General features: G+C 42.4%; 1 protein-coding gene across 2 annotated transcripts in view; it reads left to right on the top strand.

Moving 5' to 3' along the window:
• Positions 1-25,087, top strand: part of LOC124035930 (protein kinase C-binding protein NELL1-like) — a 467,070-nt gene that overhangs the window by 71,777 nt on the left and 370,206 nt on the right. For both annotated transcript variants that reach the window (XM_046349864.1, XM_046349863.1), the window contains exon 3: positions 8,058-8,208. In XM_046349864.1, coding sequence (XP_046205820.1) covers positions 8,058-8,208 — 151 coding nt within the window. The remainder of the gene's footprint in view (positions 1-8,057; positions 8,209-25,087) is intronic.

The raw sequence follows: 25,087 nt of genomic DNA, 5'->3' as shown, positions 1-25,087 counted from the left end.
CGGTTTATACAATGGCGCGGCTAATTTCTGGATTAATTTATCGATTAATTTATGGATCCCGCTTTCACAAGATTCATGCCGCCAAAAAACTGAGCACCGTCACATAATGTGACGTAAATCGAGCGCACTAAAACTTCCCATCATTCTGATTACGGTAGTAATTTTGTCACCCTTATCATGGCAAAGACACAAAGAAATGCATATGATGCAGCTTTAAAGTTGAAGGCGATCGATCTGGCTGTTGGAAAAGGAAATAGAGCTGCTGCACGGGAGCTTGGCCTTAATGGGTCGATGATAAGACGTTGGAAAGCAGCATGAGGAACTGACTCAGTGCAAAAAGACAACAACAGCTTTCAGAGGGAAGAAAAGCAGATGGCCTAAAGTATTTGCAGCCACTCGACATCTGTGTAAATCGTGCATTTAAGGTGGCGCTCCTTGTTCAGTGGGAGGTTTGGATGACAAGTGGGGAGAAATCCTTCACTAAAAAAGAGCAACTTATGGTCAAGTCTGCCAGTGGGTTCTGACAGCGTGGAGCATTGTCAAAAAATCCACTATCATCAACGGGTTTTGAAAGGCTGGACTGCTGCGTGTTGAAGGGGCAGCATGAGCTCAGCGGGGTATTTGCCTCCGGATGAAAGTGACGAGAGCGACAATGAAAACGATCCAACATCGGATGAAGCAATTCTGAGGCTATTCAACTCCAACACCGAAGGAGATGGCTTCAGTGGTTTCAGTGCACAGGAGGAGGAAGATAGTGACCAATGACTTTCTTGGTAGGCCACTGTTTCATTTGTTTCGTTTAAAGGCTGTGTAAAGTTCATTTGTTTCAATGTACCGGTAGCCACCTGCGGTTTATAGACATGTGCGGCTTATTTATGTACAAAATACATTTTTTTTTATAATTCAGTGGGTGTGGTTTATATTCAGGTGCGCTTAATAGTCCAGCAATTACGGTAAACACTCTGTCAATTCATAAGAATTTGTATGACTCTTATTTGTATAAAATGGACAGAGCCCAGTCTTAAAGTCAATCAGCAGCGTTTATTCACGAGAGTACTGCCCATTATACATTTTACCACAGGTTATAAACTGAAAATGACATCATTAGTTTTAGTACTAGTCCGTCTCATCTCCGCTCCAGTACAATGGCTGTATGGTTCTCACATCGTCTCTCCCTATTTAGATCATTTATGACCGAGCCAAGGCCAGCCTGTGTAGATAAGCCTTCTAGCCAGTCTGGCTATAAATTCATTCATTTCTACAAAGGTACAGACAGTCATTGTTCTAATTCTTGATTATATTTACACACATTATATTCAGTACTAAGGTTAAAAAGAAACTTCATGTTAACATAATAGTATTCTGATTAGTACATATACAGTAACATAATATTACTCTGATTAGTCAGTCCTGATTGAAATGTATACATAATTAGTCATTATTGATAAAAATTCCCTTAACACACGTTCAAAACTGGCTGACATTTGTGGTGGGATTACAATATATTCAATCTGACACTGTCTCACTCTACAATTCTTTCAGAGTTGGATTCCTTGTTTAGATTTCTTGTCTCACAGACATTCATTGACTAAAGGACCAGGGGCCGTATGTATCAAGCTGGTTTAGCATCAGCTCCCCCCTGTCCATTTAATCTTATTTATTGTGATCTAAGGCTAAACTGATCCTAAATCAGCACTCCTCCTCTGAGACACCTCAGATTAGTGATACATTAGTGTCTGGCCAGCTGGATTCGTATGTGATGCTGGTGACTCAGACATTGGCCTAAAAAGGAGGGACTCCATCAGTATCAGACAGTTTTTCACTACATTGGCAGGATTCCTTCTCTTCTGCTTGAGTCATCATCTCATCAGGGCACCATAGCAGTAGACACTCTGTAGAGGGACACACTGGCCATATCCAAAATCTATCTGAACTACTGCCTACTAAAACTACACAGTGCATTCGGAAAGTTTTCAGACCCCTTGATTTTTCCACCTTTTGTTACATTACAGCCTTATTCTAAAATTGACTGAATTAATACTTTCTGAATGCTTTCCGAATGCACTGCAGTCCTATTATGTAGTAATTGTACTACGTACTATTTAGAACATAGCCTACGCTTTAGTAAAAACAAATTCAGTAGACAACAAATTTCAAGATTCTAGCTAAGCTCACCCATCATTAGAATGCGTAATCTAATGCAAAACTGTGTTGATTCACGCCATTTGTTAATTTAGGTACAGCAAGTATCCTTATCTGATTATCAGCTGAATATAAACTGGTCTCAAACACATGGTCATTTACCTACAAGTCCATGCTAGGTAAAGCTCCGCCTTATCTCAGTTCACTGGTCACGATGGCAACACCCATCCGTAGCACGCGCTCCAGCAGGTGTATCTCACTGATCATCCCTAAAGCCAACACCTCATTCGGCCGCCTTTCGGTCCAGTACTCTGCTGCCTGTGTCTGGAACAAACTGCAAAAATCGCTGAAGTTGGAGACTTTTATCTCGCTCACCAACTTCAAACATCAGCTATCTGAGCAGCTAACCGATCGCTGCAGCTGTACATAGTCTATTGGTAAATAGCCCACCCATTTTCACCTACCTCATTCCCATACTGTTTTTATACTGTTTTTATTTATTTACTTTTCTGCTCTTTTGCACACCAATATCTCTACCTGTACATGACCATCTGATCATTTATCACTCCAGTGCTAATCTGCAAAATTGTAATTATTCGCCTACCTCATGCCTTTTGCACACATTGTATATAGACTCCCCCTTTTTTCTACTGTGTTATTGACTTGTTAATTGTTTACTCCATGTGTAACTCTGTGTTGTCTGTTCACACTGCTATGCTTTATCTTGGCCAGGTCACAGTTGCAAATGAGAACTTGTTCTCAACTAGCCTACCTGGTTAAATAAAGGTGAAATAAAAAAATAAAAAATAAAACATGTGGCTCTGAAAAGATGATTTACTTCCTCAAAAAGGTTCAGCGATTTCTAGATTAAAAGCCAAAATGAGTATAACATCCTGGCATTTAAAGCATACTCAATTTTCAAAGTTTCACATACTATAAAACTATTGTTGCATACATTATTACATGCCTACTATTTAGAACACTAGTATTCGTATTCACACATGGCCACTGTCTCAAATGAGCCTATTCCCTATATATAGTGCACTACTTTGACCAACGAGGAGGCTATTTAGCTTAATTGGTTAAAACATCTTGGTGACCAGGGGCAGAATTTTCACGTCCGGATGAAATGCATACCCAAATTCAACTGCCTGCTACTCATCTCCATATTATTAGTAGATTTTGATGGAAAACACTCTGAAGTTTCTAAAACTGTTTGAATCATGTCTGTGAGCATAACAGAACTTACAGTATGTAGCAGGCAAAACGCTGAGGTCTAATGTGACGTAGAAGTCAGTCACTGGTCGCGGGCAGCATTTGGTTCTTTAACGCACACACATATTCTTCACTCCTCCCTGCGCCATTATAAGATAAGTTAATAATGTGGGTCGACACACAAATTAACTTCTGTGTTGGTGCATGCATTTAACACCTGTCAGTGTTCATATTTGAGAGATACAATAATTATTGTACTTATCAATGTTGTGGATGAGCGCATTGTTTGTTTGTTCTGTTCCTCTCTCTCCATCTCTGTAGCTTCCGGGTATGCTGGAAAATGACCCGAGCTAAGGGAATTGGGTTGGCTTTATAGTGCTTGTCCCAAATGGCTCATTAATGCATATGGGCTTATTGAAAGATATTGTCAGTAGTGATGTAATGTTGTAAATGTTATGTTGTGATATTGTTTAAAACCGTGTTGCAATGTATATCCTTTAGTATGTGTAGTTCATGGAAAATGTAGGTTTGTTTTGTTAATTGATTAATTAATTAGAGTTAATTGTTCTGAGGGGAGGGGCTAGCCCTACAAAAGGAGCCTCTCTTTCAGTCATGGGGAGGTTTTTGTTTTGGATTGAGCTGTGGATAGGGCAGCATTGTTTTTAAGCTGTCCCATAAGGTAGACGTTGATGGCAGTACTGTTGTTTTTTTGTTCCGGAATCACTTGTAAATAAACACCTTTGCACAGAAGAACTTTTGCGGTTCCGCCATCTTTTTATTTTGATAGAGGTTAGGTTATCCAGTTTAGCCTTCTGGCCTACTCTACGTGACAACTAACCATTCAGAATTATTTATTTTTGAGGTCACTGTCTGCTCAATGAGCTCTCATGGGGAAACAATATTTATTATGCACTTGTTTGCAGTTCCTACCGCTTCCACTGGATGTCACCAGTCTTTGACATTTGGTTAAGATTATTCCTTTGTGCAATGAAGAAGTACGGCCATCTTGGAACAGGGTAACACTTATGACAGTTGGTCAAGACTTGAAAAGTAGCGTTAATTTGTGATCCTCCTGTATTGAAAACAGAGTCTTCAATTTGATTGATTATTACCGTTTAAAAATAACTAAAGTTGTATTACAAAAGTATTTTGAAATGTTTTGGCAAAGTTTACAGGTAACCTTTGAGATATTTTGTAGTGACTGCGCAAATTGGAAGCTGTTTTTTTTCTGGCTCAAACGCGCCAAATAAATTGACATTTTGGATATTTATGGACGGAATTAATTGAACAAAAGGACCATTTGTGATGTTTATTGGACATATTTGAGTGCAAACAAAAGAAGATCATCAAAGGTAAGGCATGATTTATATTTCTGCGTTTTGTGTAGCGCCTGCAGGGTTGAAATATGCTCCTCTTTGTTTACTGTTGTTCAATCATCAGATAGTAGCATCTTATGCTTTCGCCGAAAAGCCTTTTTAAAATCTGACATGTTGGCTGGATTCACAACGAGTGTTGCTTTAATTTAGTATCTTACCTGTGTGATTTAACTTTCAAGCTTAACATCCTTATCATTTATCGCCCTCCAGGTCCCCTCGGAGAGTTCATCAATGAGCTTGATGCCTTGATAAGCTCCTTTCCTGAGGACGGCTCACCTCTCACAGTTCTGGGCGACTTTAACCTCCCCACGTCTACCTTTGACTCATTCCTCTCTGCCTCCTTCTTTCCACTCCTCTCCTCTTTTGACCTCACCCTCTCACCTTCCCCCCTACTCACAAGGCAGGCAATACGCTCGACCTCATCTTTACTAGATGCTGTTTTTCCACTAACCTCATTGCAACTCCCCTCCAAGTCTCCGACCACTACCTTGTATCCTTTTCCCTCTCGCTCTCATCCAACATTTCCCACACTGCCCCTACTTGGTATCGCGCCGTCCCAACCTTCGCTCTCTCTCCCCCGCTTCAAACCTTCTCCAACCTATCTCCTGATTCTGCCTCCTCAACCCTCCTCTCCTCCCTTTCTGCATCCTTTGACTCTCTATGTCCCCTATCTTCCAGGCCGGCTCGGTCCTCCCTCCCGCTCCGTGGCTTGACGACTCATTGCGAGCTCACAGAACAGGGCTCCGGGCAGCCGAGCGGAAATGGAGGAAAACTCGCCTCCCCTGCGGACCTGGCATCCTTTCACTCCCTCCTCTCTACATTTTCCTCCTCTGTCTCTGCTGCTAAAGCCACTTTCTACCACTCTAAATTCCAAGCATCTGCCTCTAACCCTAGGAAGCTCTTTGCCACCTTCTCCTCCCTCCTGAATCCTCCTCCCCTCCCCCCTCCTCCCTCTCTGCAGATGACTTCGTCAACCATTTTGAAAAGAAGGTCGACGACATCCGATCCTCGTTTGCTAAGTCAAACGACACCGCTGGTTCTGCTCACAGTGCCCTACCCTGTGCTCTGACCTCTTTCTCCCCTCTCTCTCCAGATGAAATCTCGCGTCTTGTGACGGCCGGCCGCCCAACAACCTGCCCGCTCGACCCTATCCCCTCCTCTCTTCTCCAGACCATTTCCGGAGACCTTCTCCCTTACCTCACCTCGCTCATCAACTTATCCCTGACCGCTGGCTACGTCCCTTCCGTCTTCAAGAGAGCGAGAGTTGCACCCTTCTGAAAAAACCTACACTCGATCCCTCCGATGTCAACAACTACAGACCAGTATCCCTTCTTTCTTTTCTCTCCAAAACTCTTGAACGTGCCGTCCTTGGTCAGCTCTCCCGCTATCTCTCTCAGAATGACCTTCTTGATCCAAATCAGTCAGGTTTCAAGACTAGTCATTCAACTGAGACTGCTCTTCTCTGTATCACGGAGGCGCTCCGCACCGCTAAAGCTAACTCTCTCTCCTCTGCTCTCATCCTTCTAGACCTATCGGCTGCCTTCGATACTGTGAACCATCAGATCCTCCTCTCCACCCTCTCCGAGTTGGGCATCTCCCGCGCGGCCCACGCTTGGATTGCATCCTACCTGACAGGTCGCTCCTACCAGGTGGCGTGGCGAGAATCTGTCTCCTCACCACGCGCTCTCACCACTGGTGTCCCCCAGGGCTCTGTTCTAGGCCCTCTCCTATTCTCGCTATACACCAAGTCACTTGGCTCTGTCATAACCTCACATGGTCTCTCCTATCATTGCTATGCAGACGACACACAATTAATCTTCTCCTTTCCCCTTCTGATGACCAGGTGGCGAATCGCATCTCTGCATGTCTGGCAGACATATCAGTGTGGATGACGGATCACCACCTCAAGCTGAACTTCGGCAAGACGGAGCTGCTCTTCCTCCCAGGGAAGGACTGCCCGTTCCATGATCTCGCCATCACGGTTGACAACTCCATTGTGTCCTCCTCCCAGAGCGCTAAGAACCTTGGCGTGATCCTGGACAACACCCTGTCGTTCTCAACTAACATCAAGGCGGTGGCCCGTTCCTGTAGGTTCATGCTCTACAACATCCGCAGAGTACGACCCTGCCTCACACAGGAAGCGGCGCAGGTCCTAATCCAGGCACTTGTCATCTCCCGTCTGGATTACTGCAACTCGCTGTTGGCTGGGCTCCCTGCCTGTGCCATTAAACCCCTACAACTCATCCAGAACGCTGCAGCCCGTCTAGTGTTCAACCTTCCCAAGTTCTCTAACGTCACCCCGCTCCTCCGCTCTCTCCACTGGCTTCCAGTTGAAGCTCGCATCCGCTACAAGACCATGGTGCTTGCCTACGGAGCTGTGAGGGGAACGGCACCTCAGTACCTCCAGGCTCTGATCAGGCCCTACACCCAAATAAGGGCACTGCGTTCATCCACCTCTGGCCTGCTCGCCTCCCTACCACTGAGGAAGTACAGTTCCCGCTCAGCCCAGTCAAAACTGTTCGCTGCTCTGGCTCCCCAATGGTGGAACAAACTCCCTCACGACGCCAGGACAGCGGAGTCAATCACCACCTTCCGGAGACACCTGAAACCCCACCTCTTTAAGGAATACCTAGGATAGGATAAAGTAATCCTTCTCACCCCCCCCTCCCCCCCCTTAAAATATGTAGATGCACTATTGTAAAGTGGCTGTTCCACTGGATGTCATAAGGTGAATGCACCAATTTGTAAGTCGCTCTGGATAAGAGCGTCTGCTAAATGACTTAAATGTAAATGTAAATGTAAATTTAATTTGATTTGATTTTTATATCATTTTATTTTAATTTGCAACTGTTCATTTTCCCTGGCTTTTGGCCAAGTGGGACGCGACTGTCCCCCTATCCTAGAGAGGTTAAGAACAAATTCTTATTTACAATGACTGCTCCCCCAGCAAAACCTGGGCGACACTGGCCAATTGTGTGCCGCTCTATGGAACTCCCAATCACAGCCAGATATGATGCAGTCTGGATTCGAACCAGGGACTGCAGTCATACCCCTTGAAAAAATGTAGCAGTTAGCAGTGTTTCAGGCCCTGCCTCAGACATTGTGTGTCTCTGTGTGTCCCAAATGACCCTATTCACCCGGGTCAAAAGTATTGCACAACATTGCGAACATGTTGCCATTTGGGACACAATCACTCTTCTGTCTTCTTTTCCCCTACTTGGTGAAGCCTGAACCTTAGTAGGCACACAGGATGTCGACTCGTCGACTATGAAAGCAGAAAACATGCGGTTCCCTGATTGCTGTTCTTTCTCTCTCATCCCCCAGATGTGGGCAGAGCAGTCCACGCACCGGCCCACATCACAGAGAAGGTGGTGCAGCTCTTCAGGAGTAAAAGTGAATTTACCTTCCTGGCCTCCATCCAGCAGAAGTACTCCACATCAGGAGTCATCTTCTCCATCCATGAATCTGAACACAGGTAATGCATCTTTAATCCTCTTACTGCCTTTTCAGCAGCTACTTTCTCTATCTGCCACCACTATCGTCAACTAACTTTCCCAGCTTTGACTCTGAATGGGCCCTGTTGGAATTGAACCCACACATTGCTTCTTGTCGCATTCATCCCTTGATCATTTGCAAGACAAATTTTATCAGCCTGTTGAAAATATCAATGTCAGATTATTCTGCTTATGTGAATGATGTAGGGGAAAGGAGTGGGAGATGTGTAACTTGCTGACTGCATGGTTTTGTACTTGCATAATTTGGACAGAAAAAATATTTTGCCTATTTGTTTTTATCTCTCACACTGGCAAATGACGGAAGGAAATCACACTTAAAGGAGGAACAGACAGTCATTGATAATCCAGCATCTGTACATAGTGCACACTGACATGTCGTGTAAACCTTAATTAACTCCCCCTCCAGCCATTTCAAATACCTTCAGTCACAAATGTACATTACAGTATCTCTGTATTTTGTGCGTGTCTGTGCGTGTGTGTCTGTTTGTGAGTTGTGCCCTTATCACAGTCAACACACATATACAGTAAACTTCAGAAGTATTGGGACAGTGACAAATGTGTTGTTATTTTGGCTCTATACTCCAGAACTGTGTATTTGAAATGATACAATGACGGAGAAAGTTACAGAGGCATAAATATCATACCCATCAAAAACTAACCTCCCCTCATATTGCAATGGTGAGAGGTTAGCATGTCTTAGGGGTGTGATATTTATGTGTGTGAAATTACTCACTCACCATTATTCATGATTAATTCAGGATTATTCATTATCATGGTAGCATCCACACTAATGTAGAAGTGTTTAGAAACATATTATATTATTATTTACAATAAAAGTGACTCCAAATGACACAATACATTACTTACCATACATTTATATTGGGCACAAAATAATCTGAAACACAACCAGAACAAACAGCAAATGTATCCAACAAATGTGTAGTCACAAGCTTGATGTAGTCATTGTGTGCTATGAATATGGGACCAAATATTTTTGGACTTTTGGTCCACTAAAATGGTGGAACTATGTCTCTAAGACCTTTGCACACCTGGATTGTGCAATATGTACCTTTTTATTATTTCCAAAATTATTCAAGCTCTGCCAAATTGTTGTTCATTGCTATACAGACATGTTTAAATCTTGCCATGGATTTTCAAGCAGATTTAATCAAAACTGTAACTCGGACAATCAGGAACATTCACTGTCATAGTAGACAACTCCAGGGTGGATTTGGCCTTGTGTTTTAGGTTATTGTCCTGCTGAAAGGTGAATTTGTCTTCCAGTGTCTGCTGGAAAGGTTTTCCTCTTGGATTTTGCCTGTGCCTTAGCTCCATTCCATATAGTTTTTATCCTCACTCTAAAAATGCTGTGTTAAAAACAACCCAATTTGGGTTATTTATTAACCCAGCGATGGTTAAATACTTTACAGTGGGTTGTTTTAACCCAGCCAGTTGTGTTATGTGAATAACGCAATAGGTTTGGTAGTTGGTATTACACAAACATGGTTTAATATAACCATCAGTTGTGCATTTCTTACCGTTATGCTGGGTTGACCTAGCAGCTGGGTCTTTTTTATGTAATCCTTAGGTTATTTTCAGGAGGCATGGCTTTCAACTAGATCTTATTGGCCACCCAAATCTGTTAAGCCTCCCCCCTACTTTTTCGAACATTCTGTTAAAAATCGTGCAACATTTCAGCGTCCTGCTACTCATGCCAGGAATATAGTATATGCATATGATTAGTATGTGTGGATAGAAAACACACTGACGTTTCTAAAACTGGTTAAATCACGGCTGTGACTATAACAGAACGTGTGTTTCATCGAAAAGCGCAAGAAAAACTGATCACTGAAAACTGGAAAAAGTATCAATGCGCCACCTGCATATATTGTTTGTGGGAAACCAAATTACATGGGGCTGGGATTGCAAGTCCTACAGCTTCCACAGGATGTCGCCAGTCTTGTCAATTGCCTGGGCTTTGTTTCTTGGTCAAACGAGTAAGAGAGAGCCCATTCCTTCCGTTCTCCGACAGGATGTTTTGGATGAGAAATTTTCCACCATGAGTTCAAGACGTGGAGCTATTGAATACACATCGCCCCGTGATCAATTTGATAGATTATTAACGTTTACTAATACCTAAAGTTGGATTACAAAAGTATTTCGAAGTGTTTTGTGAAAGTTTATCGTTGACTTTTTAATATTAACAAATGACGTTGCTTTTTAAAACGGCCTTTTTTCCTGTATCACACACTTTCCGTAGATCGATATTTAGGGTATATATGGACCGATTTAATCGAAGAAAAAAGACCCAATAGTGATGTTTATGGTAAATCTAGGAGTGCCAACAAAGAAGATCGTCAAAGCTAATGAATGTTTTATATTTTATTTCTGCGTTTTGTGTAGCGCCGGCTATGCTAATTATTTTGTGTACGTCCCCTTCAGGTATTTCGGGGTGTTGCATGCTATCAGATAATAGCTTCTCATGCTTTCGCCGAAAAGCATTTTACAAATCTGACTTGGTGGCTAGATTCACAACGAGAGTAGCTTTAATGAAAGTTTGAGTTTTATCAAAAACTATAGGTGGCGCTCTTGAAATTTCTGCTGATTTGATCCCGACAGAGGGACCTAATCCCTAACTATCAAATAGAACTGGAGTTATAACCAGTTTTAGGAGAATATCTCATTCTCCCAACAGTAGGGCCTGATCCACTCGTTCTTCTGACAGTTTAACGTTTTTTTTACTTAACTAGTCCTACCCCGGCCAAACCCTAACCCGGACAACGCTGGGCCAATTGTTCACCGCCCTGCTGATAATCACCCCGATAATTGCCTTGAACCTAAACTATACCGAAATGAATTTCACACTTATTAACAACAGATAATATAAATAAACTAAAGTATGATGGGGAGAAAGAGGAAGCGAATCATGCATAATTATGTGATCACCAATTGTGAATGAAGAACCGGGCGGGCCATTCATTGTATTGATCCATTCTAATTTTTATCTTAAAACAGTGTCTTTTCAGTCTACTCTGGCCTACGTGGAGTAGGCTACACAGTGAGAGGATATTTGTACATATTAAATGGCTTTCAATATCTGGGAAAAAATCCACATCAGGCAGCACAGCAGGTGAGCTCGTGTCGAAGAATGTGCTGATGAGGCTTGTGGAACCTCATGTTGACAAGGGGAGAACTGTCACCATGGACAATTTCTTAATTTCATTGTAAATGCGGAACCATGAACAAAGGAAGAAGGGAGCTACCTGCATCTGTGCAAAATAAGGCACCTGCACAGCCATTGTACTCCACAACAATTCAATGGTGCTGAAGATCGACAAGAAGACAGGACACAAAGACAACCAGAGACTATTACGCACTACAAACAAACAAAGGTATGTCAAAGTGTGTCAAGCAAGTGAATGTTATGAACATTGTGTCAACTGTTAGGACAAGGGATAATGGCTAAATTAAATCCAACTGATGCCATTGCGTGACGATGCAGAAGAGCACGAGCTGACAATAATTGACTTTTTTTGACTGCTGTCATATCAACATTTACATTCAATAATGCCATTATTGCTTTTGTGCTAAGGTTCACTATTTATTAAGTACACTTTTCCCTTATAATGATGTTTAGGCTACTGATTTTTTCATCATTTGACCACGTGTCTTGATTGTGGGTCTTGGTGGTTGGGTAACAAAGACACTCCATGAAATAAATTGATTGAACACTTGAATTTCGTGTTTTTAGTTTTTACATATAGCCTACAGTATCATAAACTAATGAAAATGCTATTGTGTTATTTGAAAAAATATACATTCTAATAAATTCTACCTAAGGCCTTCACAAAAACAATAATGGTTATTTTTGCGATGCTAGTGTTAATTAGATATGGGGATGTGCTATTGAAATCAACAAATAGCGGGAAAAAACTACGTGGTTTATTTGAAAATATATTATGCTTTACATGCCAGGATGTTATAATAATTGGACTTTTCATCTTGTAGAATTTTCTGCATACTTTGTGTGAATTTCACAGCCCACAGTGCATTGGAAAAGTAGGGCTGTGAAATTTGATAGCTAGATCTCGTCAAGTAAACAACTTGAAAGATGGCGAATAGCGAAGCTTCTGCAGTGGTGTTCAAATGTAAGTATTTTTTGTTCTTAAAATGATCGACTCTTTCATTATAACATTACTACTTTGCAACAGATCTGCAGCCTACGGCTTGCCGTGACTTTAGCTAGCTATGTGCTGTAGTTGGACTAGAAGTTATAACTGTTTGAACATTAATGTTAGCTACAGCGTTACTTGCTTGCTATTGAGCGACAACTTCATATTTAAGATTGGCCTAATAAGGTAGTTAGCTACTTGTTGTAAATAACAGGGCTTGTGTTTAAACTGCTACAGGGTCTGATGATGACAATACCAGGCATTTAGTTCAGTGGCAAACACGGTAGGAGAAATGCTGCAAAAAATGTTTTGATTAAGTCATGTGGCCATAATTAGCGCTCTTGCCACGGCACTATGCACTGCTACTAGCTAACGTTAATAACATGCTAGCCTAAGTTAGTGATTTCCACACTGGTGTTGTCCCCAACACCTCTCTTTTCTTCTAGTTCTACTGATTTTCCATTTCGGTTTATTTGTGTTGACCTGATTATAATGTTCATGCTATACAATATTAGTTTCTACCTGAACAGTTACAGCCTGAATGGGTCTAGCTAGTTTCATTGCACACCGGCCAGCTGATCTGCGCATGCTCTGAGGGCGCGGCTGGCGATGCCGTCTGGGCCTGCAGCCTTGCGAGGGTTAACACGTTTAAATGTTTTACTCACCTCGGCTGCAGTGAAGGAGAGTCCTGGGAGCAAGACATCCTGATCCGTGACTGGGCTGGTTTTCTTCTTGTCGTCCGTGATTGACTGTAGACCCTGCCACATACCTCTTGTGTCTGAGCCGTTGAATTGAGATTCTACTTTGTCTCTATACTGACGCTTAGCTTGTTCGATAGCCTTGCGGAGGGATTAGCTGCACTGTTTGTATTCGGTCATGTTACCAGTCACCTTGCCCTGATTAAAAGCAATGGTTCGTGCTTTCAGTTTCACGCGAATACTGCCATCAATCCACGGTTTCTGGTTAGGGAATGTTTTAATCGTTGCTATGGGAACAACATCTTCAATGAACGTTCTAATGAACTCGCACACCGAATCAGTGTATTCGTCAATGTTGTTATCTGACGCAATACGAAACATATCCCAGTCCACGTGATGGAAGCAGTCTTGGAGTGTGGAATCAACTTGGTCGGACCAGTGTTGGACAGACCTCAGTGTGGGAGCTTCTTGTTTTAGTTTCTGTCTGTAGGCAGGGATCAACAAAATGGAGTAGTGGTCAGCTTTTCCGAAAGGAGGGCAGGGCAGGGCCTTATATGCGTTGCGGAAGTTAGAGTAACAATGATCCAAGGTTTTTTCAGCCCTGGTTGCGCAATCGATATGCTGATACAATTTATGGATTTTTGTTTTCAGATTAGCCTTGTTAAAATCCCCAGCTACAATGAATGCAGCCTCAGGATGTATGGATTCCAGTTTGCAAAGAGTCAAATAACGTTCGTTCAGAGCCATCGATGTGTCTGCTTGGGGGGGAATATATACGGCTGTGATTATAATCGAAGAGAATTCTCTTGGTAGATAATGCGGTCGACATTTGATTGTGAGGAATTTTAAATCAGGTGAACAGAAGGATTTGAGTTCCTGTATGTTTCTTTGATCACACCATGTCTCATTAGCCATAAGGCATACGCCCCCACCCCTCTTCTTACAAGAAAGATGTTTGTTTCTGTCGGCGTGATGCGTGGAGAAACCCGCTGGCTGCACCGCCTCCGATAGCGTCTCTCCAGTGAGCCATGTTTCCGTGAAGCAAAGAACGTTACAGTCTCTGATGTCCCTCTGGAATGCTATCCTTGCTCGGATTTCATCAACCTTGTTGTCAAGAGACTGGACATTGGCGAGAAGAATGCTAGGGAGTGGTGCACGATGTGTCCGTCTCCGGAGTCTGACCAGAAGACTGCCTCGTTTCCCTCTTTTACGGAGTCGTTTTTTTTGGGGGTCGCCGAACTTTAAAACATGTGAATAAAACTGTAAATACATTATGCTCCAAACAGTAGAAATGACAACACGATATACAGAAAATAAGGATCTAACTTTGATAGGAATGCACACATGTCCAAAGTTATTATTTGTAAGGAGAACAACTAGGAAGGCAATGAGAGTGCCAGCCAGAAAATGTTCCAATTCGTACAAGACTGCGCACATATCTGCATACATGATCTGTGCTAACATTAGTGAAGTGTGCGGGCTCTCTTCGAAGAGAGAAGTTTGTCGGCTCAGTAAAGCCTCAAACATAAATTGTTCGCAACGCTGAAATGGGCTACTTCAATGTGAATTAATAAGGAGGCGGAACACACCTAAATTCAAACTGTTGTTAGAAAATATAACTTGTTGGAAAAAAAATAATTTGAAATTGACAAGTTGAAACAGCCTATAGATAACTAGCAGGCAGCGAGTGTTAACTGTCATGTTGCGTAATAATCCCATTTTGGAACATTCTGACATCTCGTGTATAAAACAACTCAAGCTGGGGCAACGGGAACTCATGTATGAAAAGGTTCAACTTAAATCACTCGATGCTGTTTTCCATTGTTTTTTACATTGTGCCCTTATTACTGGTTACAGAACTCACAAGTGTTGTGTATCAGAAAGTGGGTTGGGCCTCTTTGTGTTTAAGGAGAGAGCAGCACTCTTTTTTGTGTTTATTTACAAAGCACTCATGCAGAAACCTCTATGTATCTATCATCATTAATTCAATTTTGACTTACAAATTACCAAACCCGGTCACAGGCTTGGATAGCACTGGAGGCCTCTTCAGTCTCCACAGAGATGGGTAAAGCTGCTTTTAGTTGTTTTGCTCGCTTTACGTGGAACAACTCACAGAGATCTCAGAAATGAGATGTTCTGGTACCCTCTTGGTCAGTTCAGAGAAATACTCAGAGACCTCAATGTTGATAAATGTGTTTGTTTTTCTTATTATGTTTGGTAATTTTGTATAAATTTTTGATGTATTTATCCAGACCCTACTCTCAGTATGAATTCCTTATCAAAATAAACATTTAATAAAAATATAAATAAATTGTTGTTCTGTACTAATAACTGTCCCCTTTAACCACAACTCCTCATCCATTTCCTGTGCTTCACCGGCACATTCATGTTATAATAAGTGATCACATTTCTATAGCGCTTTCATAATCTCAAAGCTCTTCAAAAGCAAAGAATAAACAAGCAATACATCATGAGTAGCCTACTGTAGCTATACTTGGGTAGGTCAACCAATAGAGGCCAAATCTTTGAGTGCATGATGTCATGACTGTCCTGTGAGGATCTGAATGGGTCAGATCAGCTAGGCAATGGATGACAATTACCAGACCTCTCTCACCCACAGAAGAGGGGAGGAGGGAGCTGCTGCCTGTTTGACAGCTCCACACCCTGTCGGAAATTACAGGAGAAGTGAACTTTTTCTTTCCCCTCCAGTATTTTCCTGCCGACACTCAAAGTGAATACTGGAACAATATTTCTAAAATAAGAATGTGGGGATGATCTATAGAAAACAAATGTCATAATGGTTTATATTTTGTGACTACAATAAAAATGTTATAAAGGAAATACTGTAACTTAAACTATTTACACTACAGGTATGAAGTCTCCATCCTTAATGTATATGAAATATGACAAATTATGAAAATATTTTTGTTAAGATGTGAATGTGGTATAAACTGTGCATAGTTAGTAGCCACACCCCGAGTGAGGTGAGAGAGCGTGTCAGACTGACGGAACTGTCCGCTTCGGCCAGAGTGCATGAAAGGATTGGTATTGAGATTAACATTGGACCAAAAAGGGTGGAGCCTAGCTACACGTTTGAAATGGTTGGGACTTTGAACCTCAATATGAGGTGAAGAAAATACTCACCTTCCAGAGTAGATCAGAACATCGCCAGGCTGTAGCTGCACATGTAAAGTGGTTAAAACTCTGACTATCAACACGAGGTGGAGAGAGGAGAAAACTCCCCTCTCTGACAATCAATGGTGCGGCTAATTAACTGTCTTGAGTCAAATATCTAGAAAAGTGAAACTAAGTGGGACCATCCTACTACTCTTCAAATCATCCTACTGTACTACTCTTTTCAAATCAACGTATCCTACTACGCTCCTCACCAATGGGAACCGTCGACATGGCTAGATAGCTATATTCCAGAGTGAACAACACTAGAAGAAGAGAAAGGGGAGACCCCTTTCGGACAATCAGAGCCATACAATATTTCCGCTGAAAGGCCAACAACTTTCCTAAGGACGTTCCAACAGAGATAAATGGCGAATGAAGGCATTCACATGTAGCATTAAATACATTCATGATTTGGAGGTCGTGAGCTGTGGAGATCGTAAGCTGGCATGGTTACATGTGCTCTGAGGTTATGAGGCCAGTTGGACATCCTGCCAAATTCTCTAAAACGACGTTGGAGGGGGATTATGGTAGAGAAATTGAGATGCAATTCTCTGGAAAGAGCTCTGGTGGACATTCCTGCAGGCAGCATGCCAATTGCACGCTCCCTCAAAACATGAGACATTTGTGACATTGTGGTCCTTCTGTAGCTCAGTTGGTAGAGCATGGCGCTTGTAACGCCAGGGTAGTGGGTTCGATCCCCGGGACCACCCATACATAGAATGTATGCACACATGACTGTAAGTCGCTTTGGATAAAAGCGTCTGTTAAATAGCATATATTATTATTATTATTATTGTTGTGTGACAAAACTGCATATTTTAGAGTGGCCCTTTATTGTCCCCAGCACAAAGTGCATCTGTGTAGTGATCATGCTGTTTAATCAGCTTCTTGATATGCCACACCTGTCAGGTGAATGGATTAACTTGTCAAAAGAGAAATGGTCACTAACATGGATCTAAAGAAATTTGTGCACAAAATTGGAGACATTTTTCGCTTATGAAAGATGGGACCAAATCTTTACATGTTGTTTACATTGTATTGAGATGTGTGTGTGCAACTGTGTGTGGGGAATGGTACCAAAAAAAGTCTGCAGCATTGAAAGTCCCCAAGAACACCATGGCCTCCATCATTTTAAATGGAAGAAGTTTGGAACCACCAAGATGCTTCCCAGCTTCCCAAACTGAGCAATTGGGGGAGAAGGGCCTTGGTCAGGGAGGTGACCAAGAACCCAATGGTCACTCTGACAGAGCTCCTATGTGGAGATGGGAGAACCTTCTAGAAGGACAACCATTCCTGCAGCATTCCACCAATCAGCCCTTTATTGTATATTGGCCAGACGGAAGCCACTCCTCAGCAAAAGCCTCTCAGACCATGAGAAACCAGATTCGCTGGTCTGATGAAACCAAGATTGAACTCTTTGGCCTGAATGCCAAGCCTCACGTTTGGAGGACACCTGGCATCATCCTTAAGGTGAAGACTGGTGGTAGCAGCGGGGATGTTTCTCAGTGGCATGGCCTGAGAGACTAGTCGGGATCTAGGGATTGATGAATGGAGCAAAGTACAGAGAAATCCTCTATGAAAACCTTCTCCAGAGTGCTCAGGACCTCAGACTTGAACGAAGGTCCAGTCGAAGGTCCATCTAACAGGACAATGACCTTAAGCACACAGCCAAGATAACGAAGGAGTGGCTTCTAGACAAGTCTCTGAATGTCCTTGAATGGCCCAACCAGAGCCCGGACTTTAACCCAATCTAACAGCTCTAGAGAGACCTGAAAAAAGCTGTGCAGAGACACTCCCCATCCAACCTGACAGAGCTTGAGAGGATTTGCAGAGAAGAATGGGAGATACTCCCCAAAAACAGATGTGCCAAGCTTGTAGCATCATAGCCAAGAAGTCCCAAGGCTGTAATCACTGCCAAAAGTGTTTCAAAGTATTCTATGTTTAATACATTTGCAAAAAAAAATCTAAAAACCTGTTTTTGTTTTGTCATTATGGGGTATTGTGTGTAGATTGATGAGGGGAAAAAAACAATTTAATCAATTTTAGAATAAGGCTGTAACATAACAAAATCTGGAAAAAGTCAAGAGGTCTGAATACTTTCTGAATGCATTGTAAATGGATACTATCCACTTTACATAACATTTACTTAGAAGTTCAAAGATCAAGTTCAAAACTTTACTGCTTTTTCTTGTTAGGAGTGGAACTTATATTTAAAACACAACATTATAACGTCTTTGATGACATGGCCTATGTTCCATAGGGTTCTGGTCAAAGGTAGATCGCTATGTAGGTAGTATGCTGCCATTTTGGATGCAACCACAGCCCTTCATTTAAAATAATGCATTCAACTGCCAAATGGGCATCTTTCTGGCCAAATTTCACCCCCTCTCTGTTCCCTCATCTCCCTCTTAAGTCAGCCATAACACAATCAAAGCATCCTCGGCATCCTCCACTGCAAGTGCCAAGCTTCTCTTTATATTCTAGCATCGGGGACTTGGAGATTACATTTTTTTTTCTACCAAGCTATAGAATAGAACAAAGGGGCCATTTCTGCTCGGCAAGCAGTTTTCAGAGGTCCCCAAGCAGAGCAGTACTCATTGTAAAACAGTGGAGGCTTCTGATGGTCTGTCTGTGTGTGATGAGCTAACTCAAAGCCATCTCTTCAATGCCTCTCTGGCCACTTTAGATGGGATGCAGCCCCGGTTTTTCACTCCCCCTCTCAACTTCTTGGCCCTTTTGTCAAGCTGTCGAATTCTGGGGCCACTATATAGAAAAAAGGCTGCCATTTGCACTACAACTTGGTCTCTGACTTTCTTTCTCAACCTCCTTCCGTCCTTCCCTACATCCTTCCCTCCTGGGCCTGGGCAACGTTTCTCTTTCGAAGGGAACATGCTGAGTTGATGTAGCTGTGTGTTTCCTGGTGAAAAGGTACAACGGTGGATGAGGGAGTGTTTGGTATAAAAGACGAACTGGCTCTTTGAAAAATGGTCCTCTTGGCTCTCTCACTGTCGTGATGAATAGGGTTGGCTTAGGGCCTGGCTAGGCGATAAATGGATGGAAAGTCGGTAGGGAAAAATGTTTTAGTTACAGTACCTTATCTTCCCAGCTTGACACATTTTCTAAAGACTACTTTCCCCATACTGAAAATGAAAATGTTGCAAGGCCCCTAAGCTTACAGTAAAACAGACATTTTATCCTTGCCTGCCCTTTTAGCAGGCACATGCACAGATAGGGGTCTACCTGTGCCCTCACACCTACCTCTTTGCCCTCACCCTTGCCAAGTGCTCTTTTGGGTGTTTTTTCAATACAGTTCAGAACCCACTGCCCCCAAATCATTAAGTCACCCCTATCTGTCCGTTGGTCACAGGGACCAGTATCCAAACACGCATGGCTTGAAATGTGGTCAACAGTCTGGTGTGTGAAGCAAGCCACCAAATGTATTAACAGTATGACCTACTACACCATGAGTAGCCCTATAATTTTGCCGCAGAGGATCACTAGCTTCTTTAAAAAATTGCCCACCTATGGATTGTGTGTAGCCCAATATTAAGGGATAGGCTACAGTCGGGAACGCGCAGAGAATCTGTCAGTAACCAGCATGCAAGACTCTAATCTGTCTGCTGTAGGCTACCGAAATATTTGATCAACTTTCAAATGAACTTATTGAGCAAATATTGTTTTACAAAGTAAAACAAGAGAGAGAGAGTCTTTTGGCATGACCGCATGGCGAGAGAGCTGCGCATCATTGGGTGGGTTGGTGAAACTGGAAAGATTTTTTAGGATTATAATATCCTCCTCATATTGTACAATAATACTGGTATCCACACACCTAGGCCTAGGCCATGGAAGGATTCAAGATAAAAAGTCATTTTTACTGATCTGAGATTCTCAGTTTGTCATTTTGATCATTTGCGGTATTAAAAAAGGTTCTGCCGAAGTCTCCAGTCATTTAAAATACCCAAGATGGTGACCATGAATATGGTAGCCTAGCCTAGAAAACTTTGCAGGTTTCTACTTTTTCTGTTTTTCTAACATTGTCTTATTCAGTTTGTTTTGTGTATTACTTCATACACCAGGGTAGAACTATTGTAGTGGGTTCGATCCCCGGGACCACCCATACGTAGAATGTATGCACACATGACTGTAAGTCGCTTTGGATAAAAGCGTCTGCTAAATGGCATATATTATTATTATTATTATGAATCTCTGTACTCACTGTCCATCCGACCTTCCCAAATTCCCAGAGATTGAAGAAAAATTGTGTAGCTTCTTTGGTGAGGTGCCGGGCAGTCTGGGAGTCCTGCCAGAGAAGACAGAAGACACTGATTCAGAGGCAGACGTGCAGGGTCTTAGTCCAATTGAGACCTGTCCTCCATTTCGGAGCACACTATGTTTTAGTAATTAGTGAATTAACTTGAGGATGTCCTTCCAGAGGGACATCAGAATCTACAACTTACTCTGTTTTTCTGAGACTTGGCTTTCTTCCGACATCCAAACAGATTATATATAACCAGTGGGTTTTACAGTTCATCAAGCAAATACAGGTGAAATGGGAACTTGGGAGCTTCTGCTCTCCTGACTTGGAATACTTGGTCATCAAATATTTTTTACCTTCCGAGACAGTTCTCAATGATTATCGCCATGGCTGTGTACATCCCACCCCAAGCTGACACCAAAAATGCTCTCAAGGAACTTCATTGGACCCTGAACAAACTGTATCATAAGGCAGTGTTCATTGTTGCAGGGGACATAACAAAAGTCATTTGAGGACCGTGCTCCAGAATTACTATTTACACATTGACTGTCCAACTCACGGAAATCACACTGCTGCCCATTGCTACACACCTTTCCGACATGGGTATAAGGCCCTCTCCCGTCCTCCTTTAGGCAAATCAGACCATGACTCCATTTTGCTCCTCCCCATCTACAAACAAAGACTCAAGAGGGAAGTTCCGGTGGTTAGGTCTGTACAACGCTGTTCTGACCAATCAGAATCCATGCTCCAATACTGTTTTGTTCACATGGACTGGAATGTGTTCTGGTAGCCTCTGGAGATAAGGTCAAGGTCTCATAAAACACTTGAATTGACTGCAGCCTTGTCAGGAAACTGAAGAAGAGATGAATACCGGGAACAAGCGTATGGTTAAACAGAACAAATACAACTTACCAGATCAATCAAAGTGACGAGACACAAAGTGTGGACAATTCAGGGGGTTGGACATGAGGTGTATGTCGCAGGGGCTTCTAACGATCATCATTCTAACGACAAAAAGAAAGCCAGTCGTGGACAGCACCGCCACTGTACTGGACAAGCGAAACATTTTTGAATCCCTCTCCGAGCATAACGACTCTGATCCGCTGAGGAGAGTCCCTGACGACAACAAGGACTACGTGTTTACGGTCTCCACATAGGGCGCATATAAATCATTTCAATGTATTAACCCTCGCAAGGCTGCCGGCCCAGACAGCTTTCCTAGCCGCGTCCTCGAGAGTATGTGCAGACCAGCTAGCAGATGTGTTTTCTGCCATTTTCAATCTCTCTCTTGCTCAGGCCGTTATCCCCACCTGCTTCAAGATTTCCAGTAGCATGCCTCTTTCCGAAGAAAGGGAAAGTAACTAAACTGAATGACTACCAAACATAGCACTCCAGTCATCATGAAGTGCTTTGAGAGGCTACATCACCTCCTCCCTCCCCAATACATTCGACCCTTTCCAATTCACCTACCGCCCTGACAGATTCATGCAAGACGCAATCACCATTGCACTGCACACTTCCCTCACCCACCTGGACAAAAGGAATACATTTGTGAGGATGCTGATCATCAACTATACAGTGCATTCAGAAAGTATTTAGACCACTTGACTTTTTTCACATTTTGTTACTTTACAGCCTTATTCTGAAATGGATTAAATAATTTTTTATCATCATCATCAATCTACACACAATACCCCATAATCATTAAGTGAAAACAGGTTTTCAGAACATTTAGCATATTTTTTAAGAAATGATCAAATTAAATACTTTCATTTCCTACAGTACCAGTCAAAAGTTTGTACAAACCTACTCTTTCCAGGGTTTTTCTTTATTTTCACTATTTTCTACATTGTAGAATAATAGTGAAGACATCAAAACTATGAAATAATACATGGAATCATGTAGAAACCAAAACATATATTATAATTGAGATTCTTCAAAGTTGCCACCCTTTGCTTTGATGGCAGCTTTGCACACTTGGCATTCTCGAACCAGCTGCATGAGGTAGTCACCTGGAATGCATTTCAATCAACAGGTGTGCCTTGTTAAAAGTTAATTTGTGGAATTTCTTTCCATCTTAATGCGTTTGAGCCAATCAGTTGTGTTGGGAGAAGGTATGGTTGGTATTCAGAAGCCAACCCTATTTGGTAAAAAGACCAAGTCCATATTATGTCAAGAACAGCTCAATTAAGCAAAGAGACAGTCCATCATTAATTTAAGACATGGTCAGTCAATACTGAACATTTCAATAACGTTGAAAGTTTCTTCAAGTGCAGTAGTAAAAAAATGAAACTGGCTCTCATGATGACCACCACAGGAAAGGAAGACCCAGAGTTACCTCTTCTGCAGAGGATACGTTCATTAGAGTTACCAGCCTCAGAAATTGCAGCCCAAGTAAATGCTTCATGAAAAATGAAGAAAAAAAACTTGAATAAGTAGGTGTCCAAACTTTGACTGGTACTGTAGTATTCAAACCCTTTGCTATGAGACTCGAACTTGAGCTCAGGTGCAACCTGTTTCCCACTGATCATCCTTGAGATGTTTCTATAGCTTGATTGGAGGCCATCTGTAGTAAATTCAATTGATTAGACATGATTTGGAAAGGCACACACCTGTCTATGTAAGGTCTCACAGCTGACATTGCATGTCCAATATCCAATACAGCTTCGAAACAGGATTGTGTCAAGGCACAGATCAGGGGAAGGGTACCAAAACATGTTTGCAGCATTGAAGGTCCCCCAGAACACAGTGGCCTCCATCATTATTAAATGCTACAAGTTTGGAACCACCAAGACTCTTCCTAGAGCTTGCCGCCGGGCGAAACCGAGCAATCGGGGGGAAGGGCCTTGGTCAGGAAGGTCACCAAGAACCCAATGTTCAATCTGATAGAACTCTAGGGTACCTCTGTGAAGATGGGAGAAACTTCCAGAAGGACAACCATCTCTGCAGCACTCCACAAATCAGGCCTTTATGGTCGAGTGGCCAGACGGAAGACACTCTTCAGTAAAACACACATGACAACCTGCTTGGAGTTTGCCAAAAGGCACTTAAAGACTCAGACCATGAGAAACAGAAATCTCTGGTCTGATGAAACAGATTGAACACTTTGGCCTGAATGCCATAGCGTTACATCTGGAGGAAACATGGCACCATCTCTACAGTGAACCATGGTGGTGGCAGCATCATGCTGTGGGGATGTTTTTCAACGGCAAGGACTGGGAGACTAGTCAGTATTGAGGGAAAGATAAACGGTGCAAAGTATAGAGAGATCCTTGATGAAAACCTGCTAAAGAGGTTTTCATCAAGTGCTGTTGTTAAGTTTTGCATTGATTTCACTTGCTGTAGTAGCTGATGTGTACATTGTTGAGTCATCCGCATGCATACACACCTTGACTTTACTTACATTTTTCAATCTTTTCTAATGACATGTAACGGGCCTAGACAGCTGCCCTGCGGAATTCATGAATCTACCTGGATTATGTTGGAGAGGATTCCATTAAAAACACTCTGTGTTCTGTTAGACAGGTAGCTCTTTATCCACAATATAGCAGGGGGGTGTAAAGCCATAACATATACATTTGTCCATCAGCAGACTATGATCAATAATGTGAAAAGCCGCACTGAAGGCCAACAAAACAGCACCGACAATATTTGTATCATTTTCTCTCAGCCAATCATCAGTGATTTGTGTAAGTGCCGTGCTTGTTGAATATCCTTCCCTATAAGCATGTTGAAATGTGGTTATCCATTTGTTAACAGTAAAAGCATTTTATCTGGTCAAACAATTTTTTACAAAAGTTTACTAAGGGTTAGTAACAGGCTGATTGGTCATCTATTTGAGCCAGTAAAGGGGGCTTTACTATTCTTGTGTAGTGGAATTGCTTTTGCTTCCTTCCAGGCCTGAGTGCACACACTTTCTAGTATGGTTCAGGATAGTTAGGGGGACATAAATCAGGTTAATTACATTGTGTCTACTAACGCCCCTTGGATTTGCTGATGCATTACGACAACTCAGCGAGACAATGGTATGGTTATATAAAATGAGCTTCGTTTCCAGAAGGTATCAAAATTGTCAATGAATGTTCCACCCACAGAGCTGCAATAGTCACATAGCCAGTTATAGAGGGCTACAAGTCTGCTGAAACGTTCAATGCCACGATTTAGGGAGGGCACAGCACCATATATTAATGGGAGTTTGTGGGTGCCAAGCAGAGACCCAATCAGTTCTTTAAAATCCATCTTCAGCTGTTATGATCTGCCCTTCATAATGTCATTGAATCCCACATGAAATATGATAGACTCAAATTTCCTGATGCAAGTAAAAAATGTTTGGAGGCATGGAGAAATCTGCCCATTCCTACCCCTCACAGAGTTCATGGAACTTTTCACGGGCCTATGAGAAGCAGGATAGCGTATGCCCGCAGCTCCCGGCAATAGGTCCAGACCTACCCCAGCCGGAAGAGCCCCGTCAGATGCAGAGAGAGGGAAAGGAGCCAAACTCGACAACGAAGCCGCTGTTGGAGTCAGCGCAGATGGA

Source organism: Oncorhynchus gorbuscha, linkage group LG05 (assembly GCF_021184085.1).
Source record: "Oncorhynchus gorbuscha isolate QuinsamMale2020 ecotype Even-year linkage group LG05, OgorEven_v1.0, whole genome shotgun sequence".
NCBI lineage: Eukaryota > Metazoa > Chordata > Actinopteri > Salmoniformes > Salmonidae > Oncorhynchus > Oncorhynchus gorbuscha.
This window is presented reverse-complemented; position numbering and strand designations above follow the sequence as displayed.